Here is a 23617-nt window from a genome sequence, read left to right on the forward strand (position 1 = left end):
ACCTTTAAAAGGTAATTCAGAAAGAGCCATATAAAAACCTAATCAGAGCAGCATCGATCCAGAGCTCTTCACCCTCACCGGCCACCGTCACCAAATCCACCCAAACTTTTTCCCTTCCGAGTGAGTGAGAGAGAGACACACACAGAGTAAAGCAAACATTCTTCCTTATGGCAAGCGCAGCAGATGTGGAGGCTGTGGACTTCGAGCCGGAGGACGACGACCTTATGGACGAGGACGGGGGCGTGGACACCGTAGCAGCCGACGCCACCACCTCGCCAATGGCTCCTCTTCCGAAGCTCAAGTCCGCTATTACTGGCGCCGCCTCCTCCTCTGCGGTTGCCAGGAAGACCAAGGGCCGTGGCTTCCGCGAGGACCATCCTGAAGCCCCCGACCGCTCCACCCGCCTTGCCGCCTCCAAGTTCGACTCCCTCAAGTCCCCCGACGGTCCTGGCCCCCAGCGATGTCAGTTCCTCCTCCTTATACTCTTCGATTTTATATCTATAACCAAATTATATATCTCTCCACCCCCCCTTCCCCCCCCATATTGCTTTTCTTGAATACTTAGGGTTTTTATGATTTTTTTGGTTGTGGTTTCTTAACGTTTGCGTGCTTTCCTAGTTAGGGTTCTAGGGTTTTTGGAGTATTCGTAGCGGGAATGGTGGTGATAAGTTACCGTGTACTTGGACGACGCCTATTCCTTCATTGATATTAATAAGATTTTTACTTATAAAAAAAATGGTAGGGATAATTAATTCGGCGATACAAAATGCGTTTGTTTTTTGGCTGAAATGATTTTAAGAGATGATTGTTTGCCACTTTGCCTGTGAATTCAAATTTAGCCATTGTGTTTCTATGGGGATGATGGCTGACCTCATGAAGTTTGTTGTTTGGTGGCAAATATTTCCTGGAATTGGGTTCTTCCCAAACAAACAGGGGCTAACTGTGTTCCTTAAGAGAGATGTCAAGAATAATGTGGTGGACTGGTAAGGGAACTGGCCTTATAGGCAATTCTTTCATTGGACAGAGAATCGATTTTGTGAAACTAGCGTCATTTTGGTCCAGATATCTGAGTTTCTTATCAAAGTTTTGCATTTGGTCCTTGAGGGGCCCCACACATCTAATGTGATCCGAAAATTATCCCTGTACAAGGCCTGAAAGCCTGTCAATTTTGTTAGCATCTTAGTGGAGTTGAGGTCTACATGTTACTTTCTTGATCCACAACCATCTCATGGGGCATGAAGTTCTTGAAAGAGTTGAGAGTTAGGAGCTTGATTTGTGATCATGCCACCTAAGCAATATGGACAAACATTTGACAGTGAATGGTACTAAGAAATGGTTGAATTGCACTTACCATTGTCAAGTCAAGAGAGAGAATAGTCAGTGGTAATTATGTCCTAGGGTTTGGGTCACATGCGCTAGTTGATTTTGCTGACGTGCAAAGTTGGCTGATGCTTGTCTTATGATTATGTGGAATTTTCAAAAGGCCAGTGTGGTTGAAAGCATCAAGCGTACTTAAAAGCACAAACACTGCCTGGATCCTAGGCTCAAACATTGCCTAGAAAATGCAAGCACCTATCTGATTGAAGTAAAACACACATTTTTAGGCAATAATGGGTAGCAACAAAATATTCATAAAATAAATTAAAAAAAGGTTTTAAAAAAGAAAGATAGTAATATATATTTTGCCCACTAGCTCAAGTTGTCAGAGTATTATCCAACATGGCAGTTAAGTGATCAACTAATCACATGAAATTCGAACATTTTATTTTTTCATAATTCTCTTGTGCTTTGCAAAATATATGCAACAATGATGTTTGATAGCCATAATTGAGATAAATTATGTAGTTGAATCACTATGTACTTAAATATCAATGACCAAAAAAGCACAAGAATTGTGGGAATTGTTTTGCATGCTAACGGTAGCAATACTATTCAATCCTTTTTTTAAAATCAGTAAAGCAATACAATGCAAGCTTGACAATATAAAGTCATTCTCATCATTAAGCTCTCATTGGCATGCTTTTGTAAGTTTGCCTTGCTTGTAGTAAGCGAGGTGCTTTGGCCTAAGTCCCAACTAATTTGCACTTAGGTGCACTTTTACCAACACTAAAGAAGGATGATCCTTCTTATGTTTTTTGAAGATAAATAAATGATTCCGTCACTTGATAGGATTTATTTTTCCTTTTTGGTAAATTTTCTTGTCCATTTGATCATATGAATCGATAATGATCTCGCTGCTGTTTTGTTAGCATAGAACTTGGTAACTGCAGTAGCGAAATGTAGCAGCTCAAGGAAGAGCCCAAATCACATTTGGGCTCCATATGGATAGCCAATATTACAATTGAAGTTTCTTGAAATCGCTATAAACTGCAAAGATGTGATCCCATTCACCACCCTTTATCCTAAAATTACTGTATTACAATCACCCTCCTAAATCCTTGAAGTCTTCGTCAGGTCATTCTGTTGTAGGTTGGGATTGGCTTTCATAACATTTTTAACAAACTAAGGAAAAGTTGAAGCCAAATTTTGGGCTTTTACTCCATAGGACTAATCAATGTTTCAATTTAACTCCTTTGAATCATTGTAAACCACGAGCTTTTTCCTCCTTGGTAACGTTGAATCCTGTTTACCATCCTCTCATACTACATCCGGGGTGTTATACAAAAATTTTAGAAATTGTCTAAAAGCTTCTGTATTCTCCTCATCAATCTCTAACAATAATAAGTATTAAGTCATATATGGTTCAATTGTGTTTCTCCTCATCACCTATCCCAAAAAAAAAATTGGGTTTCTTCTCATCTATAAATTTTACTATCCTCTTCAATAAATCTTTTTATTACTTGTCAAAAAATATACAGTTTGCTTTTGTGTTTCTTTTATAGGCCTAACAAAACATGATAACAGATTTTATAGTTTATAGAACAGCTTTAATTGTGGTGAATCTACTGAGTAATCAAAGGAGTTTTGCCTTGAATACTGAATCTCTTCTTTCAGTTCTCTAAGAAAAGAGAATAATAAAATCCCTGCTTCATATTTGCAGCCATTGAAGGATGGATTATTCTGGTCAGTGGAATACACGAAGAGGCACAAGAGGATGATCTACAAAATTCTTTTGGTGAGTTTGGAGAGATTAAGAATTTGCATTTAAATCTTGATCGCCGAACCGGGTTTGTCAAGGTAAGCCCTAATTTACTTTGTTCTTGTATTAGCAGCAGTGATGGTGGAAATTTACATTTCCTTTATGCTTAGACATCACTTTGCATCTGATTTTGTATGATACCATCTTGAACATTGCTACGAAGCTAAACTGTATTTTGTGATCAGAAGCCAAAATGAAAATTCAATAGGTTGGTTTAATTGAACCATGTCCACTATTCTTCTTTGAATGTGGATAATACAGCATAACATTCCTCCACAATCTAGCTACTGAATGCCCAAGGAAAATTATTTACAAGATCATCATTAAGATATTCTTTTTGATAAGTTCATTATGATATTCTGCATTATCCCAAACAATGATTTTATGATTTTCTAATATAGTTTAGTTTTTTACCTACCTATTAAATGGTCTCTGTGACATCAGTTTTTAATGCCAAAAGCTACTGTATAAAGCATGGCCTATAAATGATCTGAGTGGAAATTTTTGGCAGTTTAACAAGTTTACACTTTTCAGCAATTAATAAATCCTGTAATCATTTCTCTTATTTCTAATGCTTCCCCTTTTTATGGAGTTAATAATTTAAGTGACATGAAGGCTTGATTGAGTTGAGTTGAGTCATGTGCTTCCGTTTTTAACTTTTTCTTGGTGATGGTATCCATTTGACTTTATAATCAGCTGTTTTGTTTCTAATAAATTTGTAAGTTTGTGATAAAATTTATTATATCATGGTAATTTGAAACCTCTCTCTTTTACAAGGGATATGCCCTAATTGAGTATGAGAACTTTGAGGAAGCACAAACTGCAATATCCTCCATGAATGGAGCAGAATTTCTGACACAAACTATCAGTGTTGACTGGGCCTTCAGCAGTGGATCCTCAGCTAATGGAGCAATGAAAAGAAAGAATACAAGGTTTGCATGTATACTATTCTCTTTTTTATTTTTTTTTGGGAATTAAGCAAGAGCATCTGTTTTAATAGAAGGAAGCCATGCATTGAATTTTAATTTGAGGGAAGTCCCTTTGGTAACAATTTATTTGATTGGTAAATAAGATTTTATTGATCATAAGAATAGGCAACAGCCCAAGTATGGGACATACACAAGAGCATCACCTATGCGTGCTAATTTAGTTATACTAGACATTCACTTTGGTAAACAATTAAAAAGCATCCCAGATATTTTAGGAGAATAAGATAAAATAAATGGATAATATTTCTTCATATCTGTGGATATATGGAGAAAGTGGAGGGTGGAGGCCTGGGGATATTGTAAAGAAGATAGGGAAATGTCAAGTGTCTTTTCCTGTAGTACAAATTTCTTTTCAAATCTCACGTATTTTCAAATGAAGGAATTGTGAGTCCCGTAATTTACTTATTAAAAAAAATGAAGGAATTGTTGGAGTTGGAAATTCTGTTCATTACCTCCACTTTTCTTTCCTAATTTACTATCCAAATGGTGTAGGCCACTAGAAACATAGAATTTTCCCTTTGCTTTTGCTCTAGTGGTGAAAGAAATCATTTGTAGGTTCCATGCATGATTTGTTCTAATTCAGAGGTGCTTTACAAGTTCATTTTGAATGAAAAAAGTTGCTCTTCATGTGAAGTAACTAAGAGGCCAGTAGACTTATCTGCTAGGATTTGACCAAAAAGGAATGTCCCATTCTTATAGAACCTGTCAGTAAAATACCCTATAGAGGGGTAGGGAGCACACAGTTTAATGAAATAATTTAGATTGTAGGAAAAGAGTTTGCTACCCCTCCACACCATGCATTTGCATTCCATTTTGGGCAAAATGGATGAGTGGAGTTCATGAGTGCTTTCTAAGTCTTGTCAGGGTAATGGGATCTTTTCAGATTTGGTTCTAAGAATTGGTGCTTTGAATTTTGCAGACGACAGAACGTAGGATTTTCTTTTCTTTTACAGAATTGTTATGTCGTGTATATTCTGCAATTCTTGACTATATTTGTGTCATTTAGACTTGGAGACAGATCTTGTAAGCGTGCCTGCTGTTTGACTCAAACTCCAACTGTTTCTGAGTCAAATTGCACGAAGGCGTTTAGATCTCTTGGTGAATGATTTTGACGCTGCATATCTTTGTTTCAGGCCACCTCGAGAACGTCGCTCGAGGAGTCCGAGGAGGAGATACTAGTGTGGCACGTGTTATTCTGTGGTGATGGTGCATGGATCTAACTGATGAGGGAATCCCAATGTTTATGTCGGTTACGAGTAATGAAAGATTCCAGTTGCTGCTTTGATTGACTGGATTTATGGTTTTTTTCTGTGTTTCGGGAGGGAACTCTTGCGTTTCGTCTCCCTTGTATGGCTTTTTAACCGATGGTTTGCCTCATACACTAATTTTGGTGATTTGTGTTGCTGTTCCAACCAGGATTCTCACTAATTAAGTTGTAATCTGTGTTCTAATTCCCCCACTCTCTTCCTGCTAAGGTTTGGATTCTGAAGTTTCTGGCAAGGATATGGGCAAGGCAGTTTTAGGTTGTCTTTGTTACATCAATTTATGTTGGTTTCTTAGGGAGCTATCTGAATGTTTATACTAAACGGAAAAAAGCTAAGGCCATTTTGTCACCCAAGTTTTGTTTTCAGAATTTCTATACCAATGTTTTCATTCAAAGAGACTAATATAGCACGTTACATTTTTGCTCTTGTTGAGAAAGATTCATTTATTTTATTTTCTTGTTTTTTCGGTTTTAACTATCTAAAGATGCCTATAAAGTCCGTGGGATATTTTCAAGTTCGTTGAAGATGCACCTTTTTTTTAAAGGCAAATAATTTTATTCTAATAATTCAGAGTACAAAAAGTGGGTACGAGAGACTTCTACAATCGCCTCCAGTGACATTAATTTAACCTAAATTCTCTCCTGAGGAGAGAGAAAAAAACTGTACACTTTCCTATTTTTTTTGCTTGGTTTGTTTTCTGTTGGTGGTGATTTGTTAATGTCTTCATGTGGAGATTAGCGTATCACGACAACATTGGTTTATCGTAGTGGGTTGGATAAGATGGGGCTGTGTAACGAAGTGCTTATTGATCAGAAGTTATTCGAGTTTAGAAAGGTGAATGATAGATGGTGGAATATCATAGAAAGTAGTCGCCGTATGGTGAAATATATATCCTTAGACCATGAAACCATGGGTTGGCTGGGCTCTACAATGAAGGAATGTGTAGTGTCAATGAGAGCTTATGAATTTTTGAGAACTCGTAGAAATGGAGACACGTGTTAATGGTGCGGAAATGACATAACCGTAACGGTAGTTTTATCATTCTCTCGGAGTTTGGTCATAATAAGAGGAGAGGTTTGATAGTGGTGCCAGAAGGGAGGAAGGGGGAGGGGTGGAGGAACTTCGGAGATGCTTTAATGGAGCTCCATTCACCTTCTGCTTTGGGCATGAGAAACAGAGTCATGCATGAGGCTCAGGCAAGTTACTCTAAGATGACAACAAGAGGAATTGGTGGTGGTCCATCGTTGATAGTAGGAGGTGCAAGGTCGTACAGCAAGGTGCTCCAAATGAAGAAGGTACTGTCTCAAGACGCGAGGGCTGTGTTGCCAGACGTGCCCATCGTGCAAAGGCATGAGGGAGAGGGGAACAAGTTATTGGGGTCAAATGAGGAAATAATTTTGAGGGTACTTGTCGATCTAGAGGAACAAGTGGGAGCTGTTTTAGAAGAAATTACTTACCTGAAACGTTGCATCAAGGGCAAGGTTGTGTTGGGCCAGAATTGCAGAGATGTTAGGCTTGAAATGGGTCTGAAATGCAGGCCAGAAGTGCATAGTGCAATGGGCCAGAAATCTGGTGAGATGGGCTAGGCCGCAGGCCTAAAAAAGTTTTGGAGGCCTGCATCTCGGGTGTCTGTCGAGATATCGGGCTAGGCACACCGTATCGGGCTCCTGTGGAGCCAATAAATAGGTTGCCAGCACCCTCACCGGCACAGAAAAAACCGTCGGTCTCCGTCTACCATGTTGACGAGCCGGTAAGGTTACGCCGATGGGAAGAAATGGAGGGAGAGATCGTGGTGGAGCCAAATGCGGTGGAGATCTCTGGTGAGGATTTCCTGTCGTTGCCACCTGTCTTGGGGTTAGAGATTGGGCAACCTGAGTAGTGTGTGATGGTCGAAGAGGCGCATGTTGCTCTTGAGGTTGTTCCCGTGCATGTTTTCTCGCCGGCAGAGGAGGTTTTTTCGAGTTTTATGTTGCCGGCTTGTGAGTTGACTTGGGAGAAGGCACAGACTCAGCTGTGCGTGGTGGAAGAAGGTCCTATGGTGATTCCAATGCAGTCAGATGTGTTGGAGTAGAATTTATCGGTAATGGGGTGTTCGACAGAGTCTTTTCCCCTGGATATGGTTTCCTTTGAGGAGAAAAAGTGTGGAGATGGGGTTGAAGAATTAAATTTTTTTGCTCCTGTCAGTGGGGAACCAGATTCAGTGTGTGGTTCGGAATTGGCTGTTTTTACTCCTGCCAATACTAGAAAGGAGGGAGATTTTCTAACTCCGTTGTGTACACTCCCTCCCAGTGCTAATTATGGGAGTTGTTCGTTAAAGTGAGTTTCAAAAAAGTAGAAGAGATTCAAGCTATCATTGGGATTTCATTTGGAGGTTATGAAGAACAATTTAAGGCCCTACTTGTAGCACTTGAGACTAGCCATTCGAAGCAGCCTCTAAGAGGGATAGAGAACTTAAAAAGTTAAATTGTTCCATTAATTATGATGTGAAAGAAGGGAGTGGTGAAGAGATAGAACGAAAGGGAGGGGCAATAAAGTTTTATTATGAAGCCTAAGATTTTATCATGGAATGTATGGGGGCTCAATGATCACAATAAATGCCTTCGTATTAAATCAATATTGCGGATGTGGAAGGGTGATGTGGTGTGTCTTCAAGAAACAAAGCTGTGACTTATTGATAGGAAAATTGTGCGAAGTTTATGGGGGTGCTCATACGTGGATTGGACCTATTTGGCCTCATTGGGAGCCTCAGGTGGAGTATTACTTATGTGGGATAAAAGAGTGGTTGAGTTGACTGAGGAGTGTATTGGAGAGTTCTCGGTTGCAACCCTTTTAAAAAATGTGGTTGATGAATGGGAATGGGCATTTGCAAGATCCTATGGTCCTAACATGGATAGGGATAGGAGAAGATTGTGGGAGGAGTTGGCGGGTCTGTATGCCTTATGGGAGGTACCGTGGTGCATGGGGGTGATTTGAACACTATTCGCTTTCCTAGTGAGCGTTCAAGGCAATGTCGACATTCTTTGGCCATGGAAGAATTCAGTGAGTTCATATTTGATCTGGACCTCATGGATCTCCCTCTGGTAGGGGGCGAGTACACTTGGTCAAATGAGAGGGTTTGGTCAAGATTAGATAGATTCCTTGTATCTCCTTCGTGGGAAGCTAAATATCCGAAAGTAAGATAGAAACAACTAGCTCGAGTTAGTTCAGATCATTTTCCTATCCTTTTGGATTGTGGGGGTGTGCGTAGGGGGCGCCGGTATTTTAAGTTTGAAAACATGTGGCTAATAGCAGATGGTTTTGTAGAAATGGTGCGTGATTGGTGGTCTTCTTATCAATTCGTTGGTACTCCAAGTTGCGTTCTTGCAAGCAAGTTGAAGGCACTGAAACAAGACTTGAAGAAGTGGAATTTGGAGATTTTTGGTCACATTGACAATTAGAAGACTACATTGTTGGAGGAATTGCAAGACTTGGAGGATAAAGAGTTATTGGGTGAAAACTCGGAGGAGGTGTTTTTGAGGAAGGGTACGGTTATAGCAAACTTGGAGAGGGCTTTGTTGTCAGAAGAGATTTCATGGCTTCAAAAATCTAGGGCCATTTGGTTGAAAGAAGGTGATAGGTGTACGAAATTCTTTCACAAAGTGGCTAATTCACATCAACGTAATAATGCTATTGAGTCATTGCAATCGGGTAATCTGGTGCTATCTTCTTCTCCCGAGTTCGAAAACCATATAGTACAGTATTATGAGACCCTTCTCACAGAATCAGCCACTTGGAGGCCGAAACTTGATGCCTTGCATTTTGAGGCAATTAATTCGCAGAGTGTGAGTGTTCTGGAGAGATTTTTTGTTGAAGAAGAAATTTATAAGGTCATATCTGGCATGGCAAAGGATAAAGCGCCGGGGCCCGATGGTTTTTCAATGGGTTTCTTCCAAACTTGTTGGGACATTGTGAAAGGTGACATTATGCAGATTTTCAGTGAATTTCACGCTTTTCAAAAGTTTGAAAAATCACTTAATGCGACCTTTATTGCTCTCATCCCAAAAAAACACGAGGCTTTGACTATTGAAGACTTTCAGCCTATAAGTCTGGTTAGTAATGTATATAAGATTATCTCGAAAGTTCTTGCTAACCGACTTAGCCTGGTGTTGGAACACATTATATCCAAGTCCCATAATGCATTTATTCAAGGGAGACAGATCCTTGATTCAGTACTCATTGCAAATGAGTGCTTGGATTACAGAGTACGAGAGGGAGGTTCAGGTGTTTTGTGCAAGCTTGACATGGAGAAGACATATGATCATGTGAATTGGGAATTTCTTTTATATGTGCTTGAGAGATGTGGTTTTGGGGATAAGTGGATTGCATGGATGCGTCATTGTATTTCAACAACTCGGTTTTCAGTTTTGGTTAATGGCACACCTACTCGTTGTTTTGATAGTTCGCGGGGATTGTAGCAGAGAGATCCCTTATCTCCTATTCTTTTTGTTATAGTTATGGAGGCCTTAAGTAGGATGATACAAGTTGTAGTTGGGGGAGGTTTCTTATCGGGTTTTCAGGTGGACAATGGTTCTGGTGGCCTTATTATCATTTCACACCTCTTATTTGCAGATGATACGTTAGTCTTTTGTGAAGCGAATAGAAGCCAGATCCAAACTCTACGAGCATTGTTACTTTGCTTTGAAGCTGTGTTAGGGTTAAAGGTGAATCTGGGCAAGTCTGAGATGGTTTGTGTGGGTGCGGTCTCTAATATTATCGGCTTAGCAAGTCTTTTGGATTATAAGGTGTCCTATTTCCCAATGAAATACCTGGGGCTTCCGTTGGGAGCAACCTTTAAGAATATGGCTATATGGGATGGGGTAGTGGAGAAGATAAAGAAAAAGTTGGCTAGCTGAAAACAGATGTATTTATCAAAAGGGGGTCACCTCACTCTTATCAAGAGTACTCTCACTAATCTCTCAACTTATTTTTTATTTTTATTTCTTTTGCCTGTAGGGGTAACGAACAGAATAGATAAACTCTTTAGGGCGTTCTTATGGGGAGGTATGGAGGAGGAGAAGAAATTCCATTTGGTTAGATGGAAGACGATATGTGCATCACTTGTGAATAGAGGTTTGGGTGTGTAACCTGAAAACTTTTAATAAGCATTATTGGGAAAGTGGCTTTGGAGATATTAGTTGGAGGGGGGATCTTTGTGGAATGATATTATTGACGCTAGACATGGTGTCGCTTGGGGTGGCTGGTGCTCTAAGGAAGTGAGAGGGGCGCATGGGGTGGGTTTATGGAAGTATATAAGGAAGGGATGACCATGTTTTGCAAACCAAATTCGCTTTGTAGTTGGTGAGGGCATTCAAATTAGATTTTGGAAGGACGTGTGGTGTGGAGACCATGCTTTGGAAAGGGTTTTTCCGGCCTTATATCGTATTGCAGTGAATAAGGAGGTTTCAGTGGCGGATGTGCGTTTATTTTCTTATGGTGCGCATCAATAGAATATTCTTTTTAACAGGGATTTACATGATTGAGAATTACCTATTATCTCAGAATTTTTCAACTTACTATATTCCATGAGGATTCCTTTGGCACAGCGAGATAGTTTGAAGTAGAGGTTTAATAACCACAAGTTATGTACAGTTAAGGCGTTTTATAGCATCCTGACAACACAACTTGATATTACGCCGTTCCCCTGGAAGAATATTTGGAGGTCTTGGGTGCCTTCTAAAATAGCTTTTTTTGTTTGGAGTGTTGCTTTTGGGGAGATATTGACCACAAACAACCTGAGAAAGAGAGGATGTGTAGTGTTGGATTGGTACTACATGTGCAAGAAGAATGGAGAATCTGTGGACCATCTCTTATTGCATTGTGAAGTAACAAGGGTGCTATAGGATGAGATCTTTTTAATGGTAGATGTTGCTTGGGTTATGCCTATGAGGGTGGTGGATTTGTTGGATTGTTGGTCCAAGATGTAAGGATGCTATCAAGTGGCAGCAGGGTGGAAGATGATTCCGTTGTGTATTATGTGGTGCATTTGAATGAAAAGAAATGCACGGTGCTTTGAAGATAAGGAACACACTTCGATTGAGCTGAAGAATTTTTTTCTCCACACTTCATTGTGATGGTTTTCCACTATTGTATTACATGAAGATAATGTCCATGATTTTTTATCTTTAATTTATCGTTCTTAGAATGTAATTAGGAGTTCTTATGTATACTTCCTATGTACAAAGGCTATGCCTATTTCATTTATATATATAATATCTATTTTTTACTTATAAAAAAAAGAAAAGAATATAAGGAGTGGAAGCTGGGATATTGATGTAGTTTAGATCTCATATTTTCCTGGCTAATGGTCTTGTGCCCTGTATTAGATCAACTTTGATGAACATCAATCATTGCCACCGTTTTGACTTCATTTGTTTTTTTTTTTTTTATCCTTTTTCCCAACATGGGAACAAAGAGATGAAGTTTATGGACTGAAAGTAACCACAGACAGAACGCATCTCGCTTTTGGTACTCAACATTGCAGTTCGTTGGGCTCCTATTTTAAACAAAAATTCACTTCTGAAAATCAAAGAATATAATTTTTTTTGGTGCAGTAACAAAATTAAGCAGTCTCAGTATAATCTTGGTGTACATCTTCGGATACAAATGCACATAATAAGAACAATCAGGGAAAACAAAACCCTACTTATCCACTACAAGGGGCATGACACCGTCTGTCAAGTAACCCAAATGCCTTACAAAGTAGCGACTTAAGCAGCATTAAATGCAGGCCAAAATTAGGAGATGGAGCAATCGTTGACCAAGCATAACTTGGATTTAGGTAAATTTGACAAGCCAAACCTTCGGTGCAGACAGTCATCTTTGGTTTTGTTCTTTGGGATTTCAACGTTAATTTACTCCTGCCCGTATTGTTCATGTTGTGTGCCTCTAAAGTCAAAGGGTTTTCAAGTACAGATGCCCTCTGTAAGCTCTAAACAGAAGTTTGCAACCCAGCATCTGCAAAGAAACAAATGAAGAGAAAAAAGTGAAAAAAAAAAGTCAATTGCTTGCTGGATGATCTTAAGATTTTTTCAGTAAAAATTGGGAGCAAGTGTTCACTACTGGGACACGTTTAACACATCATGAAATAGAACAGGCACATATTCAATCATTCAATGTTGTCACTACACTGCAAAAAATGTGAGGTTTTCAACTTCTTGGAGAAAAAATTCTATACAAACTACTAAGTACCAAAACAACTCAAGTTCAGATACTATTTCAACTACAACGGAATCCATGCATGTAGTTAATAACCCATCCACTGAATCTGTGCAAAATTCTTTTCAGATGATTAGACTACTAACATGAAAAGTTTTCATTGTCTGCATTCAAGACTAGAAATATTCTGTCCGGAGAATTGGGTCATGACATACACGCTATACCTCTTTTGGTGAAAGTTCATCTAACTTTCACTAGCGAAGGATGCTTTATTTTTTCTCTTGTGCTTGGGTTTCACAGCATCCTTCAAAGTCTTCTCTCTGTTAGTCTGCAAAACAGTATCAGCTGCCTCAGTAGGTGAAGCAGAGTTAATATCTTCAGGCGGTTCCACTGGCTTAACTTCACATGAAGAATTCTCTCCCATTGAGTCCTTTTCATTTCTACTAGGTGTTGTTGTTCCTGCATGTTTATGCGTAACACATGTAAGATGGAGGCATCTCTCTCCCTCTCTCTCATCACAAACCTACTGAAGGAGATAGTGTCCCATGGCAGGGTAAACATGAAGTAAAAACAGAACAAAAGAATATTGTAATTTTATGGAACAGATTAATGGAAAATTTATTAGCAACACCTGGGAGAAGAGCCAAGTGAGGAAAGAAAGTGGTGTGAGGAACTAGGAAGAATACATCAAGGTGAGTAAAATGTTGAGCATTTTCCATTATTGATTTATTCTATCTTTTTTCTTAAGAGCAGCACGGTTTTTCTTTATTGATGGCCATCATGCATTTTACCCATGTCGATTGGAAGGAAAAAACAGTTACTAAACTTTTGCCAGAAAGACCAAAACAAACATAATCGTTAAACTTAAAGGTTATTCAATGTGCATGTGCAAGGAATAGTGTTTCACCACGCGAAGCAAGAGAAGCTTTCAGGAAATCTGCATTAACAGCCCCGGAGTAAGGATCCCTGGTGGGAAACAGAAAAAGAAACTAAAAGAATTAGGATTGAATGAACAAAATGAGCTCACTCCCTATGATAATGTTAAGCACTTATCAGTAAGAGAAGATTATCTGAAGCAAGGTCACAAATTTTGAACGGACTAACATACCAACTAGAGGGCCCACCAATGAAGTTCTTAGCATCTCCCTCTATCCTGTTAGTTTGCCCTTGTTTGGACGATTTGGTTTTACCTTCTATGTCCATACTTTGATCTGCCACACATTTCTCAGGTATCAGCTTTGATCTGTCACTAACATGCTTCTGATCAACATATTGGCTTTGCTTCCCTACATTCACACCAGCTCCACTGACATGTGAAGAAACAGAAGTAGTGTGGCGCTTGATCTTCCATGATGCTCTTTCTGTGTTGTATGATTCAACCTACATCACTTTGAGGAAGCAAAATCAGAATAAAGAAAGACAGATCGTGACCTCAAACATGTCCAACAAGAGGTAAAGTCTTCAGCAGACTAAAATGACAAGGACAACCACATGTTCTTCAAACCCTGACGTGACAACAATTCCAAGGTTTGCACAAAACTCATTTAAAGAGCAAACTTACCCCCCCCTCCCCCCCCCCTTGTCACTCCTAGTTCAATAGTGATATTATTAAAGTCAATTATACCTCAGCTCTCAAGCTACTCTCTCGCAAGCATAATGTTTTTAGCCTGATTGCTCCATGAAATAACCCTAAAAGTGACCTTGTATTAAAGACACTGGAACCTCTTACACTGTGTCATTGCTGCAACACTATGGCCAAAACCTTGTCCTCTTACACTTAAAAATCCTATTGTGTTTCAACTCCACATTATCAGGAAATGGACACAATATTAGTACTGGCTCGCTAGTAACATTTTGATGGGAAACACATGATCTAATAATGCTATCCAGATCACAGGCCACTAATGGCACTTCTACTGTTGTAAAACTGGATACACTTGAGAGATCCAAGATTTGAGCAGAACCACTGAAAAAATCAAATCCTTTTTTTTATAGGTATGAAAATAGCTATCAAATCTATTAACATAAATCATAAAGGCAACATGTTAATAGTTAAGTTAGAATGGGTTTTTTTTTTATAAGTAATTAAGTTAGAATGGTTAATCATTGACTAATTCTAAAATGCCTTTATATTTAATCTGGTAAAGATGTAGTTGTATGCATTAGGAGAGCTAATAAATGAATTGCATTACCAAACTTGACAAATTTAATGGACAAATAAATTCTCCATGGTTTTCCTTTCATCTTGTACAAAAAACTCATTCCATAGGGGAAAACCCACCGCATTTTTAATCTTGGTAGTTATATCATATGCCTTCTGTCCAGCAATTCTCAAACATTGCATGATCACGCTCTGCAAAACACCCTCCCCTCCAGCTTTTTGAATAGCACAAACATCATTATTTGCATTAAGTGTAGCAGTCATTCTTCCCCCCATAACAGCCTCTTCATAGTGGGTGGGGTCTATCACCTGCATGGCATCCCCATTAGATTAGAACGAGATCTAATGAATGGAGCTAAACTCCTCATTTTATATGCCTTACTGACAGAGAGAGCACTTGCATACCACACTGCTCTCATTACTGAAAAATGCAAATGTAACTGCTATAGGGAGGTGATGGACTATCAAAGAAAGTGGCTCCCTTACCTGTCAAAAAGCAATATGTTATTACAGCAAGGATAGGATCTCAATTATATAGTTACTCAGAAAAAGGATTATGAGGTGCTAGCATGGCATAATAAAAGCTCAGGTTAACAACCATGTACACCCACTTTTGCTTCTCTAACTCTTGAGAACAGTGTTTTCATGGATGTCCATTTGGAGATAGACTGGTCTAGTTCCCTCCTATTTTCCAGTATTCCCCCTCACTACCAGCTAAAAATACATAAGAATACAGAATCAATGCCTACAGGCTTCTCACATCACCTATGTGCAATGTCTTATGGTTGGTCATACATATGAATTAAAAAAAAAAAAACCCTCCTAGCCCCGAACAACTAGAATTTGCACTCACCCTGTTAATTGAACACTCACAAGTCTATCAAAGCTACTCGCAGGTTTCGATCATGTAGTTCTCATTCTGATCAGAGATATAATTTTTTTTTTCTAATTCTCATCAGAGATACAAAAATTGATAGGTAGAGTAAAATTGTGGAGCGGTTTCTGAATATAGAATTATAGACTACATAAATCCACATATGAGGTAGTCGCTGGGTCTTATCATCAGAGGAAATTAATTATAGCCGTTGCTTTTCAGCTCAAACAGATAAACATTTCAAAGTTCACTGTGTTTCCTTTTTCGATAAGTACACTGTGTGTTTCCTATTGAATATCTGATAGACCCCAGGTATGTTTTTTGCAAGCCGCTTGTAAGATTAATTCCAAGAAATTTGTGGAGCAGACCTCAGCTGGGTGCACTATCACTTCCTGGCCATCTTCTCCTCCTAATGAACACTCGGGCCTCCTGAATGTCAAGAGTGCTGCCAAAGCAGCAATATTAGCAGCATCAACAAGGTTTCTGTTTTCAAAATAGATGAATAAATGCCAAACATTAGTCAAAAGAAAAAAAGTGTTCAAAAAATCAACTGTTACAGCATACTCAGCAAAGCCTCAAGCCTAATTGAAAAGTAAATTGACTGTAAAGGAAAATATTCAAGCTTACCCCCCGTTATCTAGAATGTGGAGATCAACACGGACTGCCCATACTAACTTCCCAGAAAGGACACAAAGTGATTCTGTATCCACAGCCCTGCTTTCCCTGCACAAACACATTACACCTTAAAAAAAAAATTCACTCCAGCTAAGAAGCTGCCCTGAAAAAGTTTTTTTTAGCTTTTCTAAGACAGAAAACATATGCTGCTATGTCTCCTTCTATTCACTAGCACGTTCCTGCTACAAGCAACACAGGGGAAACAACTTGTTCTACATTTATGCATTGTCACGAAGAAACATAGCGAAAAAAGATGTTCAAATTTTTCACATACCATGACGTAATTTGTTAATTTTTACTCGGTTCATTGAACCTTGGAATTTCAGGCAACGTCATTGAAAAATAATGATCATCACAATGTCTGAAAGATTCTTTTTTTGTATCAGTAAAATGTCTGAAAGATTATCAAGTAAAGCATGATAAAAACGCTAAGGTGAAACGAAAACAAAAGAAAATCACCTCAGACCACGGTCTATTACGCGTCCCAACTCCACAGCAGCCTCTCCGGGACGGCCCGCCTCGAAAGAAGGATCAGCCATTGGAGAGAACTCAGTGAAGATGGAAAGCGTCCCCTCATTAGGCCTGTCCTTGTACGGCTGGACCAATTGGGCAGTCACAAAACCCATCACATGGGTCTGTCCCAACTGTACCTCCGCCGAGCCATCCTCTCTGCAACTCAACAAGAAATAGATAAGAAACCAACCAAACCAGCAAAACAAGAAGGGAAATAGCAAGAGTAGAAGGAATTGATTTCTCCGGAAAAGGAGGAAAATGGTTGCCTGCCGAATTTGATGGAGAGGTTGCGGTAGTCGAAAGGACGACGGCCGTCGATACGGAGGTCCGACTGCAAAGCAGTCTCGATAAATTTCTTCTCGTTCACTGTTAAACGCCATGTATTGGCCAATCTCGGCTCCATTTTTGGATAGTCAGTTGTGTGTTTGCCTGTACGAATCAGAGGGAATAGGGAACTGGACAGGGTGAAGAACAAAAACCCTAGAGTTCGTTACCTTTCCTCAGTAAAACCCTATAACCCTTGAGGCGCGTTTGGTTTCCAGCTATTTTCAAATTTTAATTGAGGTTTCATTTATTTTAAATCATTTTTACGATTTTTTTTCAAATGAAGATAATTGTGTAAAATTTAATATTTTAAATTAAAAGTTCAGTGTTTTTTATGAATTTGTGTTTAAATATATAATTTGGTGACCAATTATAATTATAAAAAATGTTAAAATATAAATATATATATTTAAAAAAAGAGAACGATGTCTCAATTTTATTGGTTATCTTCACTTATAATATATAAGTACTTTATACAAAGAGATGAATCTCAGAGGTTATATGGATAGAAAGAGAGAGTCTAAACACCAACTTCCTCTAAAATAACTAAAAATCATATATAAAAACAAAATACAAGAGTCTTAAAAATTAACAAGAAGATATGTTAATAGATTTACACGATTAATAGAGAAGAGCAATTATATATTTACAGAGTTGAAAAGGGAATGAAAAAGTTATGGTATGTTCCATGGCATCATAGTTGGCTAAATTGTCAATTAACGCATTACTTTATCTATAAGAGAAATGATATTTATAATCGTAACTGTACAAGTGCCGTGCAGTCGTTTTGAAAAAAATAAATAAATATGAGATCCGTATGAAAAGAAATTAATTTTTTAATAGTGAACCCCACTCTTTTTCAAAGCGACTGCACGATATTTACGCATTACATGACTGTATGTAGAATTACTCGACCAATGAGAGAAGAATTATTATTAAACTATTTAACAATAATGAGAGAATTAGTCTCGACAATAAGATCAAAGATACTAAGTCGATAGCACAACATTAAATCAATTCTTAAAACTAACAATTCTCCAAACATGTTAGTACCCATACCCGAAAAGTAAAAGAAACTAGCAATCATTACTAGAACAATTATTGGAGCGTAGAACACCACCACAACCGGCTAATCTAAGATTACCTTTTGAGACACCGTTAATATTAAGTTTGATAGTATCCAAGGGAGGTGAAATCCATATGACAAGAATATGTTTTTTAAATCCAACTATGAGTCTAGAAATATGTAAAGAGATGAGTATACCATTGTTGATATTAGACATAGGAACTTTAGGCTTCAAAAGAGGATTAAGATCACGCATCTATTTCTAGGACTCGTTTGGATAGTGAGATGAGATGAGATGATTTTAGATGAGTTGAGTAAAATATTGTTAGAATATTATTTTTTAATATTATTATTATTTTGATATTTGAAAAAATTAAATTATTTATTATATTTTGTGTAAAAATTTAAAAAAATTGTAATAATAAGATAAAATTAAATTAAATGATTTTTATATCCAAACAAACCCTTAATCTTATTAATAATAATAATGGCAGTAGTATCAAAACTATCAAATCTTGCTTTATTCCGTACTAGCCATAACTCAAAAAGTAAAAAAAAAAAAGCAATGGTAGCAAGCGAGTAAGATAAACTGATCGGAGCTCTTGAAAGAAGACCATCAATGAATAACCTTACTTTTCCAACATCTGGAATTCAAAAGAGTGTGACCAAAGACAAAAGACATAACTGTTTTTCGCCAGAAAGCTGTCCAAAAAAATATGATTTACATTTTCGATAGAACCCTTAGAACAAGAAGAGTATTTAGAAACCATAGGAATCTCACATTGTTGCTGTGATATCCCATATAATATAGATAATGGTAGGTGGTGTATGTGATCCCACATTGCTTGGGAATGAGAAGTTCTTGCTCTTTATAAGATTCTAATGGGATTCTAATTGTATCATTGGTTAGTCTTTTTGGAGTATAGACCATGTGATTTGGCATTTCTATTGGAGCGTTAGAAATGGTATCAGAGCCTATCCCAACCAGAAATGTGGGACTTAAGCCGTGCCACCTACAATGAACATGCCTGACAAGGACGTCGAAAATTTAAGGGGGGTAGATTGTGATACCCCATATGATATGGATAAGGGTATGTGGTGTATGAGATCCCACATTACTTGGGAAGAAGAAGTTCTTGCTCTTTATAAGGTTCCAATGTGAGAATAGTTTGTAAATCCACCACATTGTAAAAGGTGGAGGTAGTTTTCTATTTATAGAGATAAACGTACATGTACAGCTATACAACACAAAAGGAAACAATCATAAAAATAAAGACAACATCTCTACAATCATAGGTCAACTACTACAATTGCGGTAACGGCTAAGAATCAAAGGAGGATTGCAGAGAGAACAAAAGACACTTTTGGTGAAGATATCTGCAACTTGTAGATTAGATGAGACATGTTGAGTGTTGATGGTACCGGACACCACAAGTTCCCGAAAAAAATGATAGTCAAGATCAATGTGTTTGGAACGATTGTGAGAGACCGGATTAGAGCTTAAGAAGACAACACTCTTATTATCACACAGAAGAAGAGGGCAATGTGTAGTAGGAACATAGAGATCACGAAGGAGATGCGTTAACCAAAGGACCTCAGCAGCAGTAAGGGCAAGAGCACGATACTCGGACTCACAATTGGAGTGAGAGCTGGTGGGTTGCTTCTTAGCACTCCAAGAGACAAGATTGTCACCAAGATAAATAGAATATCCTGAAGTGGAGCGACGAGTGTCAGGACAGCCTGCCCAGTCAACATCTGAGTAAGCAACAATACCAGTGGAGGATGAGCCAGTAAACGTCAAGCCAAAATGAAGTGTTCCTTTAATGTAACGAAGGATACGTTTGACCGAATCTCTTTCCTTCAATACCATGGTCCACATGGTAACTATCAAACTTTCATCCAGCAACTACTTGCTTTGGAAGAGCCAGTTGGTTCCGCTACTTGCATGTCAAGATTGTCTCAGCTTTGTGGATGGCTCTCTCCCCAAGCCTTCTCCTACCACCATCGATGGTTCTTCCACTCCTAACCCTAGTTTTCTTGAATGGAAACTCAAAGACCAACGCATCCTCAGCCTTCTTCTTTCTTCTCTCTATGAAGAAGCCATGGCCGAAGCTGTTGGTTTAACCACCTCTCGGGATGTCTGGGTTGCACTGAAACGTGCCTTCAGCCACGCTTCCAAAACTCGAGAGATACAGATCAAGGATGAACTTTAGTTGATGAAGAAAGGAACCAAAACTGTTGCTGAATATTCTCGGGCTTTCAAAGCTCTCTATGATCAGCTAATGGCTATCTGAGAATAGTTTGTAAATCCACCACACTGTAAAAGGTGGAGGTAGTTTTCCATTTATAGAGATAAACGTACATGTACAGCTATACAACACAAAAGGAAACAATCATAAAAATAAAGACAACATCTCTACAATCATGGGTCAACTACTACAATTGCAGTAACGGCTAAGAATCAAAGGAGGATTGCGGAGAATCCTCAACACAATGGGACTCCAATTGTAGCATTAACTAGTCCTTTTGGAGTATAGGCCATGTGATTTGGGCTTTCCATTGGGGCGTTACAGTTGCTTTATCATCAAGAGGGATTCCATCATTCCAAAACATCCAAACAAAAACTAAAATCTTGGTAGGAAGGATATGACCCCAAACAAAACTCGTGGTCATGTTAATTGGGAAGTGATCCTGCAAAAGGTTCCAAGCAGATTTAGAAGAGAAATTACCATCATTAGAGTGTTTCCAAACTCTAATATCACAACCAAGCTTAATAGAGACAGAGTAGTGGTTAACTTATTGAGTTAGAGAGATGTCACCCAAAGTAGACAGTATAGGAGAATTCCAACCAATGGGGGAACATCTCTAAGAAAGAGATAGGGGTTGCTGATAGCCCGATATGGAAGTCTTTTTGAGCTAAGTAACCGGCCCCAATTCGGTTATCATACCAAAAACTTAAAACACATTCTCTAGTTTTTCATTGACTTTCCTGATGAATGATAGGGAGATAACGATATATAACTTTTCAAGAGCTGGAATGGTAAGGCTTAGTCTTGATAATGTTAAGCGAGGAAGCAATTCTCATGTATTTATGGTGGAGAAAAGAAGTTCAATTAGAAGTAGAATTGAGAAAACACTAGGCTAATCTACAATGGGGCTTGGAGGATATCATGTAAGTTTCTAATACTAAAGCTTCCTTCAAGGATAGAATGGGAAATATGATGCCAAGAGATCCAGCTTCTTTTGGTGTGACCATCAACCTTCCCCTAGAAGAAAGTAACAAACGCTTTATGAATGGAATCAACGATTTCGTCAAGATTTTCTTTGTTTTGTGCTAATCATACCATAAAGTTTAATGAAGCCCCAAGAGAAATCTCATTTATGCCCATATCCAAAGATCCTGATTCACTGCGTTTGATTTCCACTATAGATACCTGGGTTGTCCCTTGCGTTTGGGAAAAGGGCACGATGCCATCATCCACACTATTTACCCTACATTTGAACGAACAGGGAGAAGCAGAACGATTTCGACCCGACCAGATTTCCATGGGCAGGGTCGGTTCGAGTTGGCGCGTCTTTTAACGCGGGTCGGGTCGGTTCGTTCCAAAAAAATGGTTTGGACAGGTCGGTGTGCAGGCCTAATACATTACTATTACATGTTATTATTATATTATAGTGTCTATTTACATATTATAATAGTGTCTAACTTATTTCTAGTATCTAATTACATGTTATTATATTATGTATAATAGTAATATGTATAATAGTAATACTATCATGTTTACATATATTAAACTATTATTAATCTATTTATATTGTAGTATAAGTATATTATTTTGTAATAATTAGCTCATACTAATATATTATTGAATTTAACAAACTTGGACATGTGACCCTCAACTTTTTTTTTTTTTTTTTTAAAGTTCTAGTTATATGACTATACCAGTATATATGGTCAATATATTTTTATAACATATGTACGGAGTTAGAGTCGGAGGGTAAAGTTGGAGTCGAAGTTAGAGTTAGAGTATAAAGTCGGAGTCGGATCGAACTGGAGTCGGTCCGAAATGAGATTTTTGAATTTTTACTCAACCCTAATTAAGCATGCAAATAAAATGACTTTGTGAACTAGTTTGTGTTGGGATGTATGTGAAGACTGGTTTTGGAGCTGAAAAAGTATTTGCTAAAAGTTGACTTAACAGTTGGCTCGAGCCAAGGTTCGCTCGAAGTCGCTCGACATACCGCTTGAGCGAATCTCAAGTCCCGCTCGACACTCCGCTCAAGCGAAAAGCAAACCCTAGTGTTCGCTTGACACTTCACTCGAGCCAATGTTCATTTGGCTGTTCGCTCGAGGCGTGCTCGACACTCCGCTCGAGCGAAGTACGCAGTTTTTGCCAGATTACATTTCCAACGCCACTCACTATGAATATATTATATTAGACTTGTGTTGAATGACCTTAAGCATATTTTGAGAGAGAACAATTGTCTAGTGAGTGCATATTGTATGAGAGAGCAAAAAGTCTTAGAGAGTGTGGGTTGAGATTGAGTGATTGTAATCTCTTCTGGTTAATAAGATTTCTGCAACTCTGTGAATGTAAGCAATTTGCCAAACCACGTATATTGTGTGTCGTGTTCTTGATTGTGTTACTTTTACTTTATTTGACATCGTTAGTGTGTGTGTTTTGCATAGTATTTCACAACAACTGATATCAAGAGTCAAGATTGGATCTGAAGGAGAATGATGGTTGGAGATAAAATGAACGCACCCGGGATCGAGAAGTTCAATAGCATTGATTTTAGGTACTGAAAGATGCAGATTGAGGATTATCTCTATGGGAAGAGGCTTCACCTTCCATTATTGGGAAAAAAGCCGGAGAGTATGGCTAATGCTGAGTGGACCCTGTTAGATCGACAGGTTCTTGGTCTTGTCCGGCTGACTTTATTCGGAACAGTGGCACACAATATCAGTAAGGAGAGAAACACGGTGGATCTCATGGCGACTTTGTCAGGTATATATGAAAAGCCGTTTGCGAACAATAAGATGCACTTGATGAAGAAATTGTTCAATCTGAAAATGTCTGAAGGTATGTCTCTAGCCCAACACTTGAATGAGTTCAATACGATCACAAATCAATTGTTTTCTGTAGAGATTGAGTTTGATGATGAGATCAGAACATTAATTATGTTGGCATCATTGCCAAATAGTTGGGAGGCCATGAGGATGGCTGTGAGCAGTTCAGCCGACAAGGCAAAACTGAACTACGATGACATACGTGACATGGTGCTTGCTGAAGAGGTACGTATGAGAGACTTGGGTGAGTCCTCGGGTTCTAGATCGGCCCTGATTGTTGACAAGAGGGGTAGAGGATATGACAGGTCAAACTCCAAGAGTAGAGGGAAGAGCAAGACGAGATTTG

General features: G+C 38.5%; 3 protein-coding genes across 4 annotated transcripts; 2 read left to right on the plus strand and 1 right to left on the minus strand.

Moving 5' to 3' along the window:
* On the plus strand, nt 1–5666 carry LOC109005328 (RNA-binding protein Y14-like). The gene is made up of 4 exons (XM_018984200.2): nt 1–462; nt 3041–3177; nt 3917–4071; nt 5262–5666. The coding sequence occupies exons 1-4, from the start codon at nt 168–170 to the stop codon at nt 5305–5307; spliced, it is 633 nt and encodes a 210-aa protein (XP_018839745.1). The 5' UTR covers nt 1–167; the 3' UTR covers nt 5308–5666.
* A 1810-nt stretch (nt 5667–7476) lies between these two features.
* LOC118348461 lies at nt 7477–10285 on the plus strand. Its single transcript, XM_035690094.1, has 5 exons — nt 7477–7699; nt 8143–8339; nt 8831–9002; nt 9126–9653; nt 9885–10285. Exons 1-5 carry the CDS (start codon nt 7477–7479, stop codon nt 10283–10285), a joined length of 1521 nt encoding a protein of 506 aa, XP_035545987.1.
* Nucleotides 10286–11946: 1661 nt separating this feature from the next.
* Nucleotides 11947–17354, minus strand: LOC109005327 (exosome complex component RRP45A-like). Of its 2 annotated transcripts, none has more exons than XM_018984197.2 (10): nt 17077–17354; nt 16757–16966; nt 16250–16345; nt 15991–16105; nt 15154–15234; nt 14869–15057; nt 13696–13967; nt 13495–13553; nt 12812–13046; nt 11947–12386 (listed from the first exon to the last, which is right to left on the minus strand). In XM_018984197.2, exons 1-9 carry the CDS (start codon nt 17211–17213, stop codon nt 12832–12834), a joined length of 1374 nt encoding a protein of 457 aa, XP_018839742.1. In that variant the 5' UTR covers nt 17214–17354; the 3' UTR covers nt 11947–12386; nt 12812–12831. The 2 variants fall into 2 exon arrangements, with proteins under 2 accessions (XP_018839742.1, XP_018839743.1); XM_018984198.2 differs by having other exon boundaries at nt 12803–13046; nt 17077–17338.
* Between the last annotated feature and the right edge of the window lie 6263 nt (nt 17355–23617).

This window comes from Juglans regia, chromosome 5 (genome assembly GCF_001411555.2).
Source record: "Juglans regia cultivar Chandler chromosome 5, Walnut 2.0, whole genome shotgun sequence".
NCBI lineage: Eukaryota > Viridiplantae > Streptophyta > Magnoliopsida > Fagales > Juglandaceae > Juglans > Juglans regia.

Excerpts from the sequence above, each read along its gene's own strand:
- LOC109005328 (XM_018984200.2), top strand. The coding sequence starts at position 168 with ATGGCAAGCGCAGCAGATGTGGAGGCTGTGGACTTCGAGCCGGAGGAC. Across the intron at positions 463-3,040 it reads CGGTCCTGGCCCCCAGCGAT|CCATTGAAGGATGGATTATT; the intron begins GTCAGTTCCTCC and ends TCATATTTGCAG. Across the intron at positions 3,178-3,916 it reads GCCGAACCGGGTTTGTCAAG|GGATATGCCCTAATTGAGTA; the intron begins GTAAGCCCTAAT and ends CTCTTTTACAAG.
- LOC118348461 (XM_035690094.1), top strand. The coding sequence starts at position 7,477 with ATGGGGTGTTCGACAGAGTCTTTTCCCCTGGATATGGTTTCCTTTGAG. Across the intron at positions 8,340-8,830 it reads GTCTGTATGCCTTATGGGAG|AAGACTACATTGTTGGAGGA; the intron begins GTACCGTGGTGC and ends ATTGACAATTAG. Across the intron at positions 9,003-9,125 it reads GGCCATTTGGTTGAAAGAAG|TACAGTATTATGAGACCCTT; the intron begins GTGATAGGTGTA and ends AAAACCATATAG.
- LOC109005327 (XM_018984197.2), bottom strand. The coding sequence starts at position 17,213 with ATGGAGCCGAGATTGGCCAATACATGGCGTTTAACAGTGAACGAGAAG. Across the intron at positions 13,554-13,695 it reads ATTGGTGGGCCCTCTAGTTG|GGATCCTTACTCCGGGGCTG; the intron begins GTATGTTAGTCC and ends GTTTCCCACCAG. Across the intron at positions 13,047-13,494 it reads AGCTTCTCTTGCTTCGCGTG|GAACAACAACACCTAGTAGA; the intron begins GTGAAACACTAT and ends ATAAACATGCAG.